A 15,957-nucleotide genomic window follows, 5' to 3' on the forward strand; every position below is an offset into this window, starting at 1 on the left:
CAATGAAAGCCAACTGCCTGAACATGAAACAGCTCTCAAAAATAAGAAAACTCAATCTTGTTTTCCAGGTCCTGTGTCTACTACATTCTCCAAAGCAGCTAGAACTGCAGGCCATCACATGATCAGGGAAACCTGAAAACTGGAGTTGACAACATTTGGGTTAGCCTTAAGAGACTTCTTGCCAGTACAACCGGCAACCGGGCTAGGCGGGGCCTTGAGTCTCTGAGGCTTTAGTGGACCAATGGACTACATCCAGTGGCAATGACAGGCAGAAGCTAGGGTGAGATAGCCAAGACCTCCCTATGAAGTTTCTAAATGTAGAGGGTGACCTTGATATCAAAAGGACACCCTTTAGGGTGGGGCGGGCATAAACTATTCCAAGAGACTTCCTTACAGCTTGTGAAAACTCTGCAGGTCTTCTGATGTCTTTGTTTCTGTCCTGGCTTTTGCAAGGAATTGAGGGATATGTCCAGTCCAGAGATTGGCCCAGAACACCCTTGATATATTGCTGATGCCTGGATATGCCAGGAGACTGCTACTTTGCAGCCTGTAAATGATCTATCTTCTAGGCTACAGCAAGCTACATAAGATACAGCTATTTCTGTGGAAAAGTGGCTGATCTTATCCTCTGCCCTTCACCCATGGCCATTATACCTAGAGGTTGTGGCTTCAGGGCTCAATCATGTTAACAGCAGGGACCTGTTCACATCCTGCTTCTGTATGCAAACCATTCTTCCAGGTGAAGACCACCTGGGTAGCTCCTGACAACCAGATACTAGACAAGTGCATCTAGATTATGTTGTCCCCTTCCCCTTCCACTTTTTATCTGCTCCTTGGACTCCAGATTGCCAGTGCTTAACTTTAGGAAAGATTAACCACATCCATCAGCCAAAATACCAGTCACTGGGCCTGTTTCTTCATTAATAAGATGGAGATGCGTGTACACTGAAACTCATATTGGGTGAAAATGCCATGGGCATCACATGTAGTATATACCAGGCCTTTTGCTATGTAGTGTCTATATGTTATCTCTGTCATCATTCAAAGCCCTGTGAGGCACACGTTATGCTCTACATTTTTCAGGTGTCAGAAATGGTCTCAGAAGTTGGGTGTATTCCCCAAGATCAGCAGAAGGGGTAGGGGCAGAGCTGGGGTGCATATGGGTAGCTCATACTTTGAATGGTCTGAGAGGAAAAGGTACCTAGCTTGAAACCTCACTTGAGGCCCCACCCTCTCTCCGTTCCGAGATGGCCCCGCCTAGCCCGATCGTGGGTTGTACTGGCGATTGCCTTCCAGCTCACCCTTCAGAGCACAGAAGTGCGCGCCCACCTTGGCCACCGAGAGTTCCGGGATCCTGGAGGGGCCGGAAGTGGGTCTTGTTCTCGCTTCCGGCTCGGCCATTGTTTTCGCTCCTGCAGGCCACGGGTGCTTCCCGCATGCAGGGGTCGCTGCGACTGGACACGGGTGAGCGGAGCGGGGGCAGGGAGGGAGGTGCTTCCCGGGCGGGGGTCGCTGGCTTGGAGCCGCGGCCGCCCGCAGGCCTAATCTGCGACTGTGGTCCGCTGCACGCATTGCCTCCGCGGCCGGTGGCGCGGTGTCTGTGATACTCTGAAGCCGGCAGTTGTAGAGCCGCCTCTTTGTCCCGTCCCCTTGACCAGCGGTGCCTGGCCTGGAGCATGGCGTCTGCCGGTACAGCGGAGAAAAAGGCAGACATGACCAGGTGAGCTGCGCCGCAGACGCCCTGGTTTAACGCCAAACGTAGGTGGTTTCCCAGCCTTGCGCTGAGAGACAGCACGTAGCGTCAGAAGTGGGTTAGACACAGTCTTGAAATTAAAAACGTGAAGTGTCACTTGGAGACCTAAAAATGCAGAAGAGATTAGCCGCGGAGCATTCGGAACTAGTAGGAAAATGATCAGAACTTTTTACAGGTGTGGGGATCTCAGAGCAGAGTTAATAGGCTCTTCTCGTCCTCCTCCTCCCCCTCCTCTTCTTCCTCTTTCTTCTTCCGCCTGCTTGCTTGCTCTCTTCATTCCTTCCTTCCTCCTTTCCTTTCTTTTCAGCTTTCCTTTCCTCCTCCCTTTTTTCCTTTCTTAACAGAAATTGAAGCCTAGGGAGTTGCTTACCAAGGGTACTGAGATGCATGGTGACCATCATTGATGCCCTAGTTTCCACTAAGGTACTGATTCTCCGAGTTTTACTATATATTAAGTGGATAAAACCTTTTCCCCCGCTTCAGTATCAGCTAAATGGACGACATTCATTCGTTTACTAAAGGTCTACCTCTGTGTGCTGTGTACACACACACACACACACAGGACTGGAACCTGTATGTGACGCCCCCATTGCCCTCTGCCCCTCCCCTGCCCTTTGAGTCTTTCCCCAAAGTGGGGGAGACAGCAGTGTACATCACAAACACAGTGTGGTAAGTGTTCTAGTAGAGGTTTGAATGAAAAAGGTGCTGTGGGCTCACTGAGGCAGTAATCACACCTAAGCCTGGAGAGATCAGGAAGGTTTTCTAGGGGAGGTGGTAGAGTAGGGAAAGGTCTGGAATTTACTGATTCCGTTGTGTTTTTTTGGTGGCTGTCTAGCAAGAGGGTGTGAGTGGCCAGTTGTGCATAAACTAATTAAAACAATTGTGTTTTAATTAGAAGTACAGAGAAAAAGGCTACCACCTTTCTTCCTGCCTAGGACAATCAGGAAAGCAAGCATTCAGGAGGAAAGGGTATTTGTTTTCGGTCTTGACAGATGAGTAAGAGTTTGTCAAAAGCTGAAGAAGAAAAATCCAAAGAGGATAAGAGAATATGTGGCTTCTGGCTGTGTCTCCAGAGCTTTAGTGCCAAACTTTGTTGTACATCTCTGTCACAATAGAGAATAGAAGAACTTTGAGCATTCACTTCCCGCATAGGTTTACTTATAAATTAAATATATGTATCGTTTTATAAATTTCAATACACATTATAAAACATAGACTAAATAGGAGCTAAATAACAACTTAATGTATTCTTAATATACCCTTTGGATCATCTTGCATATTCCTCACTTGGAGATTATTGCAGCTTTTCTAGCCTGAGTACCTGGAGAGAGTGGTAAGGGTATGTCTAGAGCAGGACCCAAGGCCAGATGATGAAGGACTGTGACTGCTAGGCATAGACATTAAGGTTTCATCCTGTAGATTCTGGGAGCCACTGAAAATTTAAGAAGGGAAGTCCCTTAGATGCTTAGAGACTGCCCTGGTTGTAAACTACCTCCCCCGCTTTTCTTCCTGGAGTTTTTTTACTTTTTTTTTTTTTTTTTTTAAGATTTATTTATTTATTTGTTAGAGAGAGGGAGTGAGAGAGAGAGCGAGCATGCGAACAGGGGGAGGGTCTGTGGGAGAGGGAGAGCAGTCTCTGCACTAAGTGCCGAGCCCTATGTGGGGCTTGTTCTCATGACCCTGATATTATGACCTGAGTGAAAACCAAGAGTTAGACACTTAATGAACTGAGCCACTTAGGTACCCTTGGAGCTTTGGTTTTTAACTGTTGTCAGCCCAGGGCTGAACACTCTGGGACTCTGATTTCTCTCTTGATGTTTTTGTAGGTGACACCCCCATTGCCCTCTGTCCCCAACTCTGAAAACAGCTCCTGAGACCTGAATTACAGAGCATCATTTTAACTGGACAAACTGCAGCTGAAACAAGCTTTTCTTGGAGGTCACAATGACCACCCAAGGCAGGGGGACTTTAGGCCTCCTCCCTAATGGTGCTGTTCTCCAGAAACACGAGGGACGCCAGACCATGAAGCAGGAGCCAGGGAGCCAGACCTGGGGTCAGGGCTGTAGTCTCCAAAAGAACCACCCTCCTGTCTGTGAAATTTTCCGGCTACACTTCAGGCAGTTATGTTACCATGAGATGTCTGGGCCACAGGAGGCACTGAGCCGGCTCCGGGAGCTCTGCCAGTGGTGGCTGATGCCAGAGGTACACACCAAGGAGCAGATCCTGGAGCTGCTGGTGCTGGAGCAGTTCCTGAGCATCTTGCCTGGGGAGTTACGGACCTGGGTGCAGCTGCATCACCCTGAGAGTGGCGAGGAGGCTGTGGCTGTGGTGGAGGATTTTCAGAGACACATAGGAGAGGTGAGCAGATGAGTCCAGAATGGCATCTTCTCTAGTGGCTGGATTAGCTTGGGAATAGTCATTATCTGTTCCATAGGCTCTAGGTTGGTTTATCCTTAGGATTCCTGAACCAGTTCCATGGAGAGGGAAGAAATAGTTTTGTGCTTTAAGTCATGAACAAAAATACAATTCCCAGAGAAGCTCTGTGCATCACTTTTGGAATAATGTGTTGTGACCCTCGCTTCAACCTGGTGATCCACATAGTACTCCTGGCAGGTAGAGAATCTGCCCACTGTTTAGAAGGGACTGTGGTAGGGAGTAGATTTCTGCATATGTTGATAACATGGGCCTTCATTCGAGAAGTTGTCATTACTTACTTCCTTGTACTTCTCAGAGTCTGTTATCTCTCTTCTTGAATTTTAGGTTCTTTAGGAGAGGTGACATTTCTGGGCCTCATAATCATTGGTTTCTTTTCTAACTTTGCAAACCCAACTGGGGTCTTTCTCCTTCCTTCCTTCCTTTCCTCCTTCCTTCCTTCCTTCCTCTCTTTCTTTCTTTCTTTAATTCTCATTTTGGTTTACCCTGTTTCCTAGGGTTCTCTCAAATTTAAAACCAAGATAATTTATTTTTTTTTTTATTTTTTTTTTTAAGATTTATTTATTTGACAGAGAGAGGTCACAAGTAGGCAGAGAGGCAGGCAGAGAGAGAGGAAGGGAAGCAGGCCCCCTGCTGAGCAGAGAGCCCGATGTGGGACTTGATCCCAGGACCCTGAGATCATGACCTGAGCTGAAGGCAGCGGCTTAACCCACTGAGCCACCCAGGTGCCCGCCAAGATAATTTAAATTAGAGGAAAAGTTGTAGAGCCAGCAGTGTGATAACAGTGGAAAATCTGGCTTCTAGGACCACAGAGCTAAGTAGCTCTGTGACCATGTGTATCAGTCAGGGTTTAGCCAAAGAAGCAAAACCAGTAGGAAATGATATATATTACATATTAAGATTTGTATATATATCTATAGCATTGCTACAGAGTGACTTAAGTGATTATGAGGACTGGCCTGGCAGTCCAAGTCGGAAATCTGTAGAATAGGCCATCAGGAAGGGCCAGCTGAAACTCAGGCACAGGCTGAAGCTGCTGTCTACATGCAGAATTACTTTTCATGGAACTTCCAGCTCTAATTTTAAGGTTTTTGTAACTCATTAAATTAGGCTCATCCAGATGATCTAGGATAATCTCCTTTACTTAGAGTAAACTGAACATGGATATTGATTATATGTACAAAACACCTTCACAGCAACACCCAGTTTAGTGGTAAATTGACACCTAAATCAGTTCTATCTGATAAGTCTAAAATTGCTCTCGTACTAACCAAGGAAGGTAAATTAGGGTTCCCTCTACCTTTATTCCTTTGCACTTTATTATGGAAAACCAGTATATGAAATTTCCCAAGTATCCAAAAAAATAGTTACAATATGTATGTCTAGGGAATCAATTCCAGTTGATTGGAATCTGAGGGCTACACCTTTTTCCACGAGTACCAGCCCACCCATTTGGCACTGAATCCATTGCCAACCATTATTTCTTTGGATACAAAAATAAACACAGGAATAAATCAGTCATCATCAGGGTCTAGAGAGCAACTAGATTCAACCATGGGCAGAGACCAGTGACTGAATAAAGTGTTTTTGAGTGCCATTTAGTGAGGAGGCTGGAAAGGAGAATTTCTCTATTTCCCACCTTTGTTTGCCTAACTTGAAGAGAATGCCCCCTCAATTAAAACTTAAGCTTTTACCCAGGTACCCTCAGAAAAAGGTGACTGAGTCACAAACTCAAGAGAGTGACTTAACAGTTGACAGAGCAGCTGCACACTATTGGCTCCTGCTTAGGAGTAGGATCTTTGGACTTTATTTCTTACTCTGCCTTTATTGTCTGCTTAAGTTTTTCTGATGTGGAAGACATGAGAATGGGACTACCTTTCCTACCATGGGCTCAGAAAAATGTATTTGTGGCTAAATGGATAAAACAAGCTTTTTTTGTGGCAGTTTGTCAGGAGTAGATTAAGGAATATCAAGGCAGATCAGAGTCACTGGCTCAGCAGGAGTGAGCATGTGCATATGTGTACTTTGGGGCTGGAGAGGGTTGTAGAGCAGTCCCTCTTGGGCTGCAGAATCATGCAGTTTGCAAATGCTTTTATATCCTATATCTTATTTTTGTTCCTAGCAGGCTTACAAAATATGAAAATAATAATCATATCTCCAGGGCGCCTGGGTGGCTCAGTGGGTTAAGCCACTGCCTTCGGCTCAGGTCATGATCTCAGGGTCCTGGGATCGAGTCCCGTGTCGGGCTCTCTGCTCAGCAGGGAGTCCGCTTCCTCCTCTCTCTCTCTCTGCCTGCCTCTCTGCTTACTTGTGATCTCTCTCTGTCAAATAAATAAATAAAAAATCTTTAAAAAAAAATAATAATTATATCTCCATTTGACAAGTGACACAAGCACAGAGAGATTAATTGACTCATCTCAGATGGTGATTAGTGAATATTCTCTTTGTCCAAGAGATTTAACTGAAGTATGGTTATTGCTGATTACTACCAAGTGTGGGAATCAGAATTTTCTAGCACTCTAGGTTCTAAGCCACTAGTTCCCCCCTAGTATCTTGCTGTGGAGTGCCATCTTAGATGAAAATTGGAATGGAGTTTTCATTCCTAAAAGAAAAGAAACCTGGGAGTCTGAGTCCTAGGTAATGAATAAGAACTGACCAGCATTTAATTGTTAGTGAATTTCAAGGTTGTGTTGTCATGATGCAGCCAAGTTCTACCTTCTTCCAATACCCACAGCAGCTGTATTTAAGAACTGTAACACCCATTTATAAGAACTGTTCTGTGGAGACTCCAGGGAGCCTTCTGGTTCTATCACTGTGCTAAAGAGACATACAGTAAAGGAGAGAGTCCCCTTAGATCTCAGCAGATATAACCCAATGGAGCAAATCCAGCAGGATTTATGAAGTTATTTTCACTCTAGGCTGTACTGTGTACATGGCAGTGCAAGCAAGTGAGCCTATAAATATGATTCATTTAGATAGTGTTTTATGTTTTCAGCTCCAAATGCTGGTGAAAAAGTAACCATGAGATTGTGAGGAGCTGGTTTGATGACAATAAGCAAGGGTTAGAAATACCTCTACTCTGAGGTGTTCTCAAGGTCTCTAAAGATTGGTGTTACCTAATCTTACTTGACTTTTTATAAGCGTTATTTTGGAGGGATAGTACATACGGAATACTGATTTTGCAGATAACTCTAAAAACTAGTAGTAAATATCAAGAGGGGAAAAAAAGTATCAAGAGAAAATTATCAGCAAATTTTAACAGAACACCAGCATTGGGCCAAGCATTGTTCTAGGAGCAAGTGATCAAGGCAGAGTTCTTACCCTCAAAAAGCTTATATTTCATTGGGGGAGAAATAGACAATAAAGGCATAAATAAGATAATGTAAGGGTTAAGACATATAGAGACTGTAATCCGGTAATTTGAGAGAGAGTGACTACTACAACTTTGTCACTGTGGTTAGAAATGGCTTCTCTGAAGAGGAACGTTTGCTGAGAGAAATTGGAAAAGCTCTCCTGAGGTTTGTCAGCCACGATTCTGGGCTCTTGTTTCTGCTGTCAGCCTCAGCATTATATGTGCATGCCTAGGTACATACACCTGTCATTTTTGATTTTCTAGGTACTTCTGATTGGTCTCTTCTGTAGACTAAGGCCATAAGGAGTATGTAGAATTGTTCTTCTGGCTCCTTTTTCTAGATTGTTCTTCATAAGCAAATTTATGTCTGAAGAATTGACAAAATGAGAAAGGTTATATGATGTGGGCTTCAGGCTTCTACCAAGAGGTTCAACAGAAGTATAGCAAGCAGGATGGCAAGTTGTAGATCCTGTTTTGACAGTGTTCCCCCCAGTAGGCTGTACTGGTGGGTCTGGAAGGACATTGTCTGTTCTTTTCCTGACTTTTCCTGGGGGTGTTTCTTAGAGGTTTGGGTTTCTAGACCTTGAAGGATGCTCTTTTGATTCCAATTATAATTCCTGTCTTTAGGTTTCAGCTCCTGTACAGGAACAGAAAATGCATTTGGAGGAGATGACAGCCCTGGGTACAACAGAGGAATCTCTTCCTACCTCATCCTTCAGTGAGAGTTCAGGCTCTGGCGCCTGCCTGGAGCCTCCTCATGACCCAGGGATACAGCTCCTCCGCACTGGGCACTCTGGTACTCCTCTCCTCAGCCCTGGCCTCAAATCCTGCCTCCCTTATCTCTTCAAGTCTCCTTTCCTTTATTTCCCTATAGCCCATCTCATTGGAATCCCTCACTGCCTTGCCCTATGTCTTCATTTCCTAGTGACTTTGTCTGTTTCTTTTGCTTATTCTCTAATCATTTGTGTATTTAGCAAGTTTTTGTCTAGCACATGTCATGGTTGAGGCACTGTTGAGAACCAGAGAGATACAGTACACATTTATTGCTTTCAAAGAACTTGTTATCTAGCTGTCAGAGAGTCAGTCAACTGCAAGAAGAGTTGTCTTTGTAAGATACATTGAGTGATATCTGTCCCCAGGTATTTGATGCCATGAAAACAAGCAATATGGGCATTGTAAACATTGAGCAAAATTGTTATGGTCTGGGTGGGTAGGGGAGGCTTCACAAGTGAGGTGTCTGTGGGATGTGATTGTGAAAAATGGGGGAACAAATTGAAGCAGGGAGAAAAGTGGTAGGATATAAATAAAGACTAAGTGGGGGTTCCCTGGACCCCCCACTGAGGTGAAATGAGGAAGAACTGTTTTGGGGAGCACAGGGTCTGCTAGAATAGGACCTAACAACTGAGGTTAGGAAAATTTTGCTGAATGAGCGTTGATGTGTTAGAAACAGTATTTTGGGAGAATTATTCTAATGCATGTGTCTGGGATGAATGGTGAGACCAGTGGTTGGAGGCCTCAGTAAGAGACCAGTGTGCCAGAATGGATGTGAGGTGGTCATTGCCTGAGCAATGATGAGTGGAACAGAAATTGAGAGACAGGAGATACATTGTGTAGGAAGAATTCATGGGACAGTAAGAGGAAGGAGAATTATGGGGTCTGGCCAATAGTTGGATTCATTGGTGGAACTCAGAAAGTCAGGAAAGAAAGATGGTAAAAATGTCCATTTTTGACTGAATATAAGATAAAGAGGGACACCCAAATGAAATGTCCAGTAGGCCACTGGAAGTCTGTAATGGGGGTCTAGAAGAGAGCTGGAACTGAAAAAGCAGCAGTAGAGCATTGAGAGTCCGTGAGATCTCTGCCAGAGCAAAAAGGGATGCTTTGAGGCCCAGCGCCTGCAGCGTCCATAATGAGAAGCCAAAAAAAGGAAGGGAAATCCGGAATGAAGGCCCAGAAATGTGAGGGGCAAATCAGGTTGGGCTGATGCCATGGGGAGAGAAAGTGGACCCAAGTCTACCTTCCTTCAGAGAGTTTGAAGCGAGTGAGGGCTGGGTGGAATGGGTAATTCTCAGTTGGACCAGGGAACCCTCTTCACCCTCAGAGTAAAACCTGCATGGAAAATTCACAGCACAGTCAGAATAACGCGTGTATGGAAGAGGGATGAGAGGCAGTGTGTGGAGCTGCCTAGGTTCTGTTGAACCCACTCCCTGGGATACAGACCTTATTGGAGCCAAGGTAGGACTTGTCCTCATAGCTCTCTTTCCTCTCTCAGCTCAGTGTGCTTCTCAGGTGCCTGCCCTTTTCCAAGCTGGGAAGTCAGGAGATCAGGCAGCAGCAACTGTGCTTCAGATGGTCGGGCCCCAGGTGAGCTGAACTCTGTCTTCCCTGAACTCTGTATTCCCTGCTTCCAATCTGCAGCCTGGAAATAGCTAGCGCTCATCTCCAGGGCTCTGGCCAATTCTGAGATTAATCCTGTGATTTACCTTCCTGATTACTTCCTCTGGAATTGGTTCCTGCTTTCTGAGTTCATGGATTCTGTCTGGCGCTGGACTTGTCCTCTTAGATGTGTCACCCCAACTTTTATCCCTCCCTCACCCCTTTACCCACCAGGGCCCCACCTGGGCTCCTGGTACCCTGATGTGTCTGCTCTTCAGGCCAAGGAATATCCCTGAGCAGTAAAATCTTGTCATTCCAGGGATCTGCAGCGTACCAGTTCCTTTCTGTGGACTATACTGAGAGGAAGTGGAAAGGTCCGGCCCTCAGTCAGAGAGCTGTGTTCAGGAGCATCATGCCGGAAAACTATTGCACCGTGGTCTCAATGGGTAATGATTCTGTTTCCCAGTAATACAGTCTGCATTCTTTTCTTTATATTTTCTTTGCTCTATTCTACTTTTTCCCAGCTTTTTTTTTTTTTTTTATCATGAAAAGTTGCAAACATGAGATAAGGTAGAGAGAATACTGTAATGAACCTCTCTGTACCCATCACTCAGCCCTAAGTTATCAACTTTGTCTTTACCCCATCGTTAATTGACCTATGGTGGTTTGGTTAGAAGTGTAAGGAATGGGGGCTACTCATGTTATTTAAGTACTGAACTGTATTACTTACAATAAGGCTGAGTGAATGCAAACTCTGATCAAATCCACCAGCTAGACCATCCTTTGGGAAACAGGGCCCTCAACAACAATAGCAAATAATTTTTATGACAGGGAATGTAAGGCAAATGCTCCCTGCATATCTGTTTTGTCCTCCCATTGCCACCCATTTTCTTTACTCTGAATCTCTTATCCTCTCATAGCTACTTCTTCAAGCTCCGAATGGCTTGGCTTCTCTCCATGCCTCATTTAGTTTTCTTTATTTTGCCCTATTTCCAGCTCAGATTTTACTTAGAGAGGGCCTCCAAGAGTGGTTTGGCCATTAAGTATCATCTCTGTTTGGACAGAGCTTTGCCCCTGGCCACAGGAGAGGATGAGGGGTAACATACAGAGAAGCTACACTTGGTCCTGGTGCCCAGGTCTAGTCAGCTGTGGTCTGAGATATATTGAAACCAGTTACTCAGCACAAAGTATGGCTGCCTCAGTTTCCCCTTTGGGAAAAACTGTGGCAGGACAGCTTCCTGGAAATGGGTGTTTTCAGGGCAGGTTCTCTGGTTGGCAAGTCTAGCGCAGTAGCCAACAATGGAGAGGGTGGATAGGCTTAGGAGTCCAGGAGCCAGATAGCTATAACTTTCCATATGCTGAAATGCCATGATGGCTTGTGGCCCAGGTTAAGATATGATTAAAAGAACCAACAGTTTTATGTTCAGACATGACTGATTGCTTGCTACTTCCACTTTTTCCAAATTCAAAAGGAAATATTCAACTGTGTAGTTTCCTTTGATTCCAGATTATCAAGATACCAAAGATATATTTCAACTTGTGTTTCAAATTATTGGTCCCTTTCTTAATTTTTATAGGAATGTAGTACTTGCAGTACTGACTTCTACCAGCCTAGTGCACCAGAGACTAAGGGAGTCTCCACTTTAAGAACTTTGCTGTCCCTTCCACAATACTTCTCCCCCAGCATTTCTGAACCTGTGATTTCTCTGAATCTTGTCACTGTCCTCACATATGAGAATCACTTTTTTGGTACATTTTTTCCTAGTTGTGTTTTCCCATACTGTTTCCCATATTTGATTTGAGGTATTTGCCTCTCCTTTCTGTCCCCACTATCTTTACTGGGAACCATGGAACCATACTGTGTCAGGATTAGAAAGGATATTAGAGGTCATCATTTTACTAAGTGATTTCTGTAAGATCACACCACTTTTACAGTCTTCTATCTTGCCTTCCAACTGCCTTTTTAATTGGATAATTAACTGGAGCAGTTAAGAGCTGTCAGGACAGAGCTCTGTCCTAATAACTTTTCTTCCATCCTCCCCACTGACCATCTTTCCCCTCTTTTTCTGTCATGAAGAAAAAGCTTGAGCTATTTCCCATCTTTCTCTTGTTCTTAATGTGTCTCCTAATGTGAAGGTTTTTTCAGGTCCATAGACTCCTAATGATTCTGTTTCAACAGCAGAACAAGAAATGAATAAAAGTTGTTTTCTTCTTTCTTTTGGCAGCAGGTGAGACTAGGATGCAGCATTCAGAGTGTCCTGCAAAACAGGAAGTTTCTAAAGAACCAGGGTCACCTGGTGAGACATCTGGAGGCCTCTGTGGAATAGTTTCTGAGGAACTAGAGGCAGGAGCTGCCTGTGAAGGTACTTTAGAAAAGCTGGAAGGGCAACCCTCAGAGGAAGAAGGAAGCAGACTGGAAAATGATTTCTTCAAAATAACACATGAAGATAAAGATAAATCCACAAAGGATGGATGTGATGAATATAATGAACTTGAGAAACATCCAGATCTATCCTCTAGTGCTGTTGAATGTCAAGGAGTTCTGAAGGGACAGAAATTTTATCAATGTGATGAATGTGGTAAAGCTTTCAATCGAAGTTCACACCTCACTGGGCATCAAAGAATCCACACTGGAGAGAAACCCTATGAGTGTAATGAATGTGGTAAGACCTTCAGGCAGACCTCTCAACTCATAGTTCATCTCAGAACCCACACAGGGGAAAAGCCCTATGAGTGCAATGAGTGTGGAAATACTTACCGACACAGCTCCCATCTTATTCAACACCAGAGACTCCATAATGGTGAGAAACCATATAAGTGTAATGAATGTGCAAAAGCCTTCACTCAGAGTTCCCAACTGATTGACCACCAGAGAACCCATACTGGGGAGAAACCTTATGAATGCACTGAGTGTGGTGAGGCCTTCATTCGTAGTAAAAGTCTTGTCCGACATCAGGTAGTTCACACTGGTAAAAAACCTTACAGGTGTAGTGAGTGTGGGAAAGCTTTCTGTTCTAATAGAAATCTTGTTGATCATCAGAGGATACATACTGGGGAAAAACCTTATGAGTGTAATGAATGTGGCAAAGCTTTCAGTCGGAGTAAATGTCTTATTCGACATCAGAGCCTCCACACTGGGCAAAAACCATACAAATGTAGTGATTGTGGGAAAGCTTTCAATCAGAACTCTCAGCTTGTTGACCATGAAAGAATTCATACCGGAGAAAAACCTTTTGAATGTAATGAGTGTGGTAAGGCATTCAGTCTCAGTAAATGTCTTATTCGACATCAGAGACTTCACACAGGTGAAAAGCCCTATAAATGCAACGAGTGTGGAAAATCCTTCAACCAAAACTCACACCTTATTATTCACCAGAGAATTCACACTGGTGAGAAGCCTTATGAATGTAATGAGTGTGGGAAGGTCTTCAGTTACAGCTCCAGTCTCATGGTACATCAGAGAACCCATACAGGGGAAAAACCCTATAAATGTAGTGATTGTGGGAAAGCTTTTAGTGACAGCTCGCAGCTCATTGTGCACCAGAGGGTTCACACAGGAGAGAAGCCTTATGAATGTATTGAGTGTGGGAAAGCCTTCAGTCAGCGTTCCACTTTTAATCACCACCAGCGAACTCACATTGGAGAGAAGCACTCAGGTCTGGCTCACTCAGTTTCTTAAGATGATTTTCTAAGGAATTAATTAAGCTTTTTTTTTTTTTTTTTTTTAAAGATGTCTCTCTTAAAACTGCTCATCAAAATGTACTAATCCTTACATGTTTCCTGGTGAGTCATGAAGGTGGGAGGGTGGGAGTCACAGTGTAATCATTTTCTGCCATTAGGGGGAAGTAAGGACTACACATTTCATGTACTTGTTTATTCATTCATTCTTTCTTTCTTTTGAATTGTTGAAAAAAATCAAACCCATTTTTCAGTTCTGCATCCTATAATCAGATTTTGTGCTTTTCAAGGACAGAGATTATATGCTTCTTATTCTACTCCACCTCCTAAGTTTTACCACTTACATAGGTCATATTGCAAGATGGATTCATTCTTTCCTTTCTCTTGTCTAAGGCTCTCCCTATATAGTTTATAAACTTCCATTATAATTCAGGCCCTTATCACTTGTGTTCCCTACATATAAAACCTTTTTTTTTCCTCTTGACTAATTTATGTCCCTTAGATTCTTCCAGAGCCCTCTCATTTCTGAAAGAACTTCTTAAAATGCTTTTTCTTCCCTCTTAAACTTCTATTCATTTGACCTCAGTGCTTCCAATTAGTTGGTGCTGCAACGTGCAACTGTTGTTAAATTATCTTGCCGGTTATTCTGAACTTAACGTGTATTTGTATACTTTCATATCAACTTATTGTAGGCTTTTTAAGGCTAGGTATGGTATCTGTTCTTTAGCATATAGATAATTTTCATAGTAGTTGTTTAATAAATTTTTTAAACTCTGCTCTAAATTGCACCATCTTTAAGTTGGGTGTGAGATCCCCTTCCCCACCCTAATCAGATTAGAGGCTTCTAAAGATGGAAGTGGGGCAGTGCCTGGGTGGCTCAATGGGTTAAAGCCTCTGCCTTGGGCTCAGGTCATGATCCCAGGGTCCTGGGATTGAGCCCTGTATCAGGCTCTCTGCTCAGTGGAGAGCCTGCTTCCCTTCCTCTCTGCCTGCCTCTCTGCCTACTTGTGATCTCTGTAAAATAAATAAATAAAATATTTAAAAAATAAAAATAAAAGATGGACGTGGTATCTCATTGTAGGATATCACATACAGGGTCCTCATTAAGTAGGCTCCATGCATATGTGGGGCATGAACTCATGACCTCAGGATCGAGAGTTGCATGCTCTATCAACTGAGCCAACCAGATATCTCTCTGTTTTTAGAAAAAGAAAGATAGTACAGTAGTTAAAAAGACTGATTTTGTGCCTAGTGTCCTAATTCAAATCCTGGCTCCTCCACGTTTCTAGGTGTGTAGCCCTAGGCAAGTTACTTAGCTTCCTTGTGTGTCAGTTCTTCCATCTGTAAAGTAAAGCTATGTTAGGATAAAATCAGTTAATCAGTGTTAGGCATTTAGAACAGTACTTGTCATTTAGTACCATTATAGCAATTATTACTATTCTTAGAGTTGCAAGTTCTATATCATTGTTTAAAAGTCTGTGGTATAATTTTATGGGTCATGTTCTTTATTTTTGTAAATTGCTTTTTTTTTTTTTAATTTTATAAATGATTGAAATTACTTTGAAGTCCTGGAATAAAATTCATTTGTTTGTGGTGACTTTTTTTTTTTTTTTTTTAAGTAGAGGACTAGGTTGAATTTACTGAGGTTTTCCTGGCTTTTCAAAATATATTTGGAGTTTATTTTTCTTTTATTTTCTGAAGGAGTTTGCATAATGTGGGAATTACTCATTGAAGGCTGAAAGTAGTAGTTAGATCCTTTTTTTGGGAAGAAGGAATTGGGAGAGATGTATCCTTAGCAACATTTTTATTTCTTCTTCTTCAATGGTTGTACTCTAGGTTTCTCCCTCTGTAAATTTTGGTAATATATATCTAGAAGTCATTTTTTACTGGATTGTCAAACAGTGGCATAAAGGACTCCACTTTACTTTTAAAAATCAGACTGAATTTATGTCCAGGAACTTGTTCAAGTGGTCAAATATGATGGTATAGGTACTAGGAGCTGGACGCTTGCCCTTTTACCTCTTATATGCACAGAAAGAAAATGTTCCATACCTATACTGTACATCCCCAACTCTAATTATTCAGCTTTTTAAAAAATTTATTTATTTTCAGCATAACAGTATTCGTTGTTTTTGCACCACACCCAGTGCTCCATGCAATCCATGCCCTCTATAATACCCACCACCTGGTTCCCCCAACCTCCCACCCCCCACCGCTTCAAACCCCTCAGATTGTTTTACAGAGTCCATAGTCTCTCATGCTTCATCTCCCCTTCCAATTTCCCCCAACTCCCTTCTCCTAACTCCCCTTGTCCTCCATGCTATTTGTTATGGCTCCACAAATAAGTGAAACCATATGATAATTG

The 15,957-nt window shown here is 43.3% G+C and overlaps 1 protein-coding gene across 2 annotated transcripts; it reads left to right on the forward strand.

The window, feature by feature from the left end:
- Window positions 1–1,255: 1,255 nt before the first annotated feature.
- On the forward strand, window positions 1,256–15,189 carry ZKSCAN7 (zinc finger with KRAB and SCAN domains 7). 2 transcript variants are annotated; one of them, XM_082725038.1, is made up of 6 exons: window positions 1,256–1,464; window positions 3,580–4,111; window positions 8,166–8,334; window positions 9,811–9,902; window positions 10,234–10,360; window positions 12,140–15,189. In XM_082725038.1, exons 2-6 carry the CDS (start codon window positions 3,698–3,700, stop codon window positions 13,591–13,593), a joined length of 2,256 nt encoding a protein of 751 aa, XP_082581164.1. In that variant the 5' UTR covers window positions 1,256–1,464; window positions 3,580–3,697; the 3' UTR covers window positions 13,594–15,189. The 2 variants fall into 2 exon arrangements, with proteins under 2 accessions (XP_082581164.1, XP_082581165.1); XM_082725039.1 differs by having other exon boundaries at window positions 1,288–1,464; window positions 12,143–15,189.
- Window positions 15,190–15,957: the final 768 nt, after the last annotated feature.

Source organism: Mustela nivalis (genome assembly GCF_964662115.1).
Source record: "Mustela nivalis genome assembly, chromosome: 1".
NCBI lineage: Eukaryota > Metazoa > Chordata > Mammalia > Carnivora > Mustelidae > Mustela > Mustela nivalis.

Coding starts and splice junctions, on each gene's coding strand:
- ZKSCAN7 (XM_082725038.1), top strand. CDS start 3,698: ATGACCACCCAAGGCAGGGGGACTTTAGGCCTCCTCCCTAATGGTGCT. Junction 4,112..8,165: donor TTCAGAGACACATAGGAGAG/GTGAGCAGATGA, acceptor TCCTGTCTTTAG/GTTTCAGCTCCTGTACAGGA. Junction 9,903..10,233: donor TTCAGATGGTCGGGCCCCAG/GTGAGCTGAACT, acceptor TTGTCATTCCAG/GGATCTGCAGCGTACCAGTT.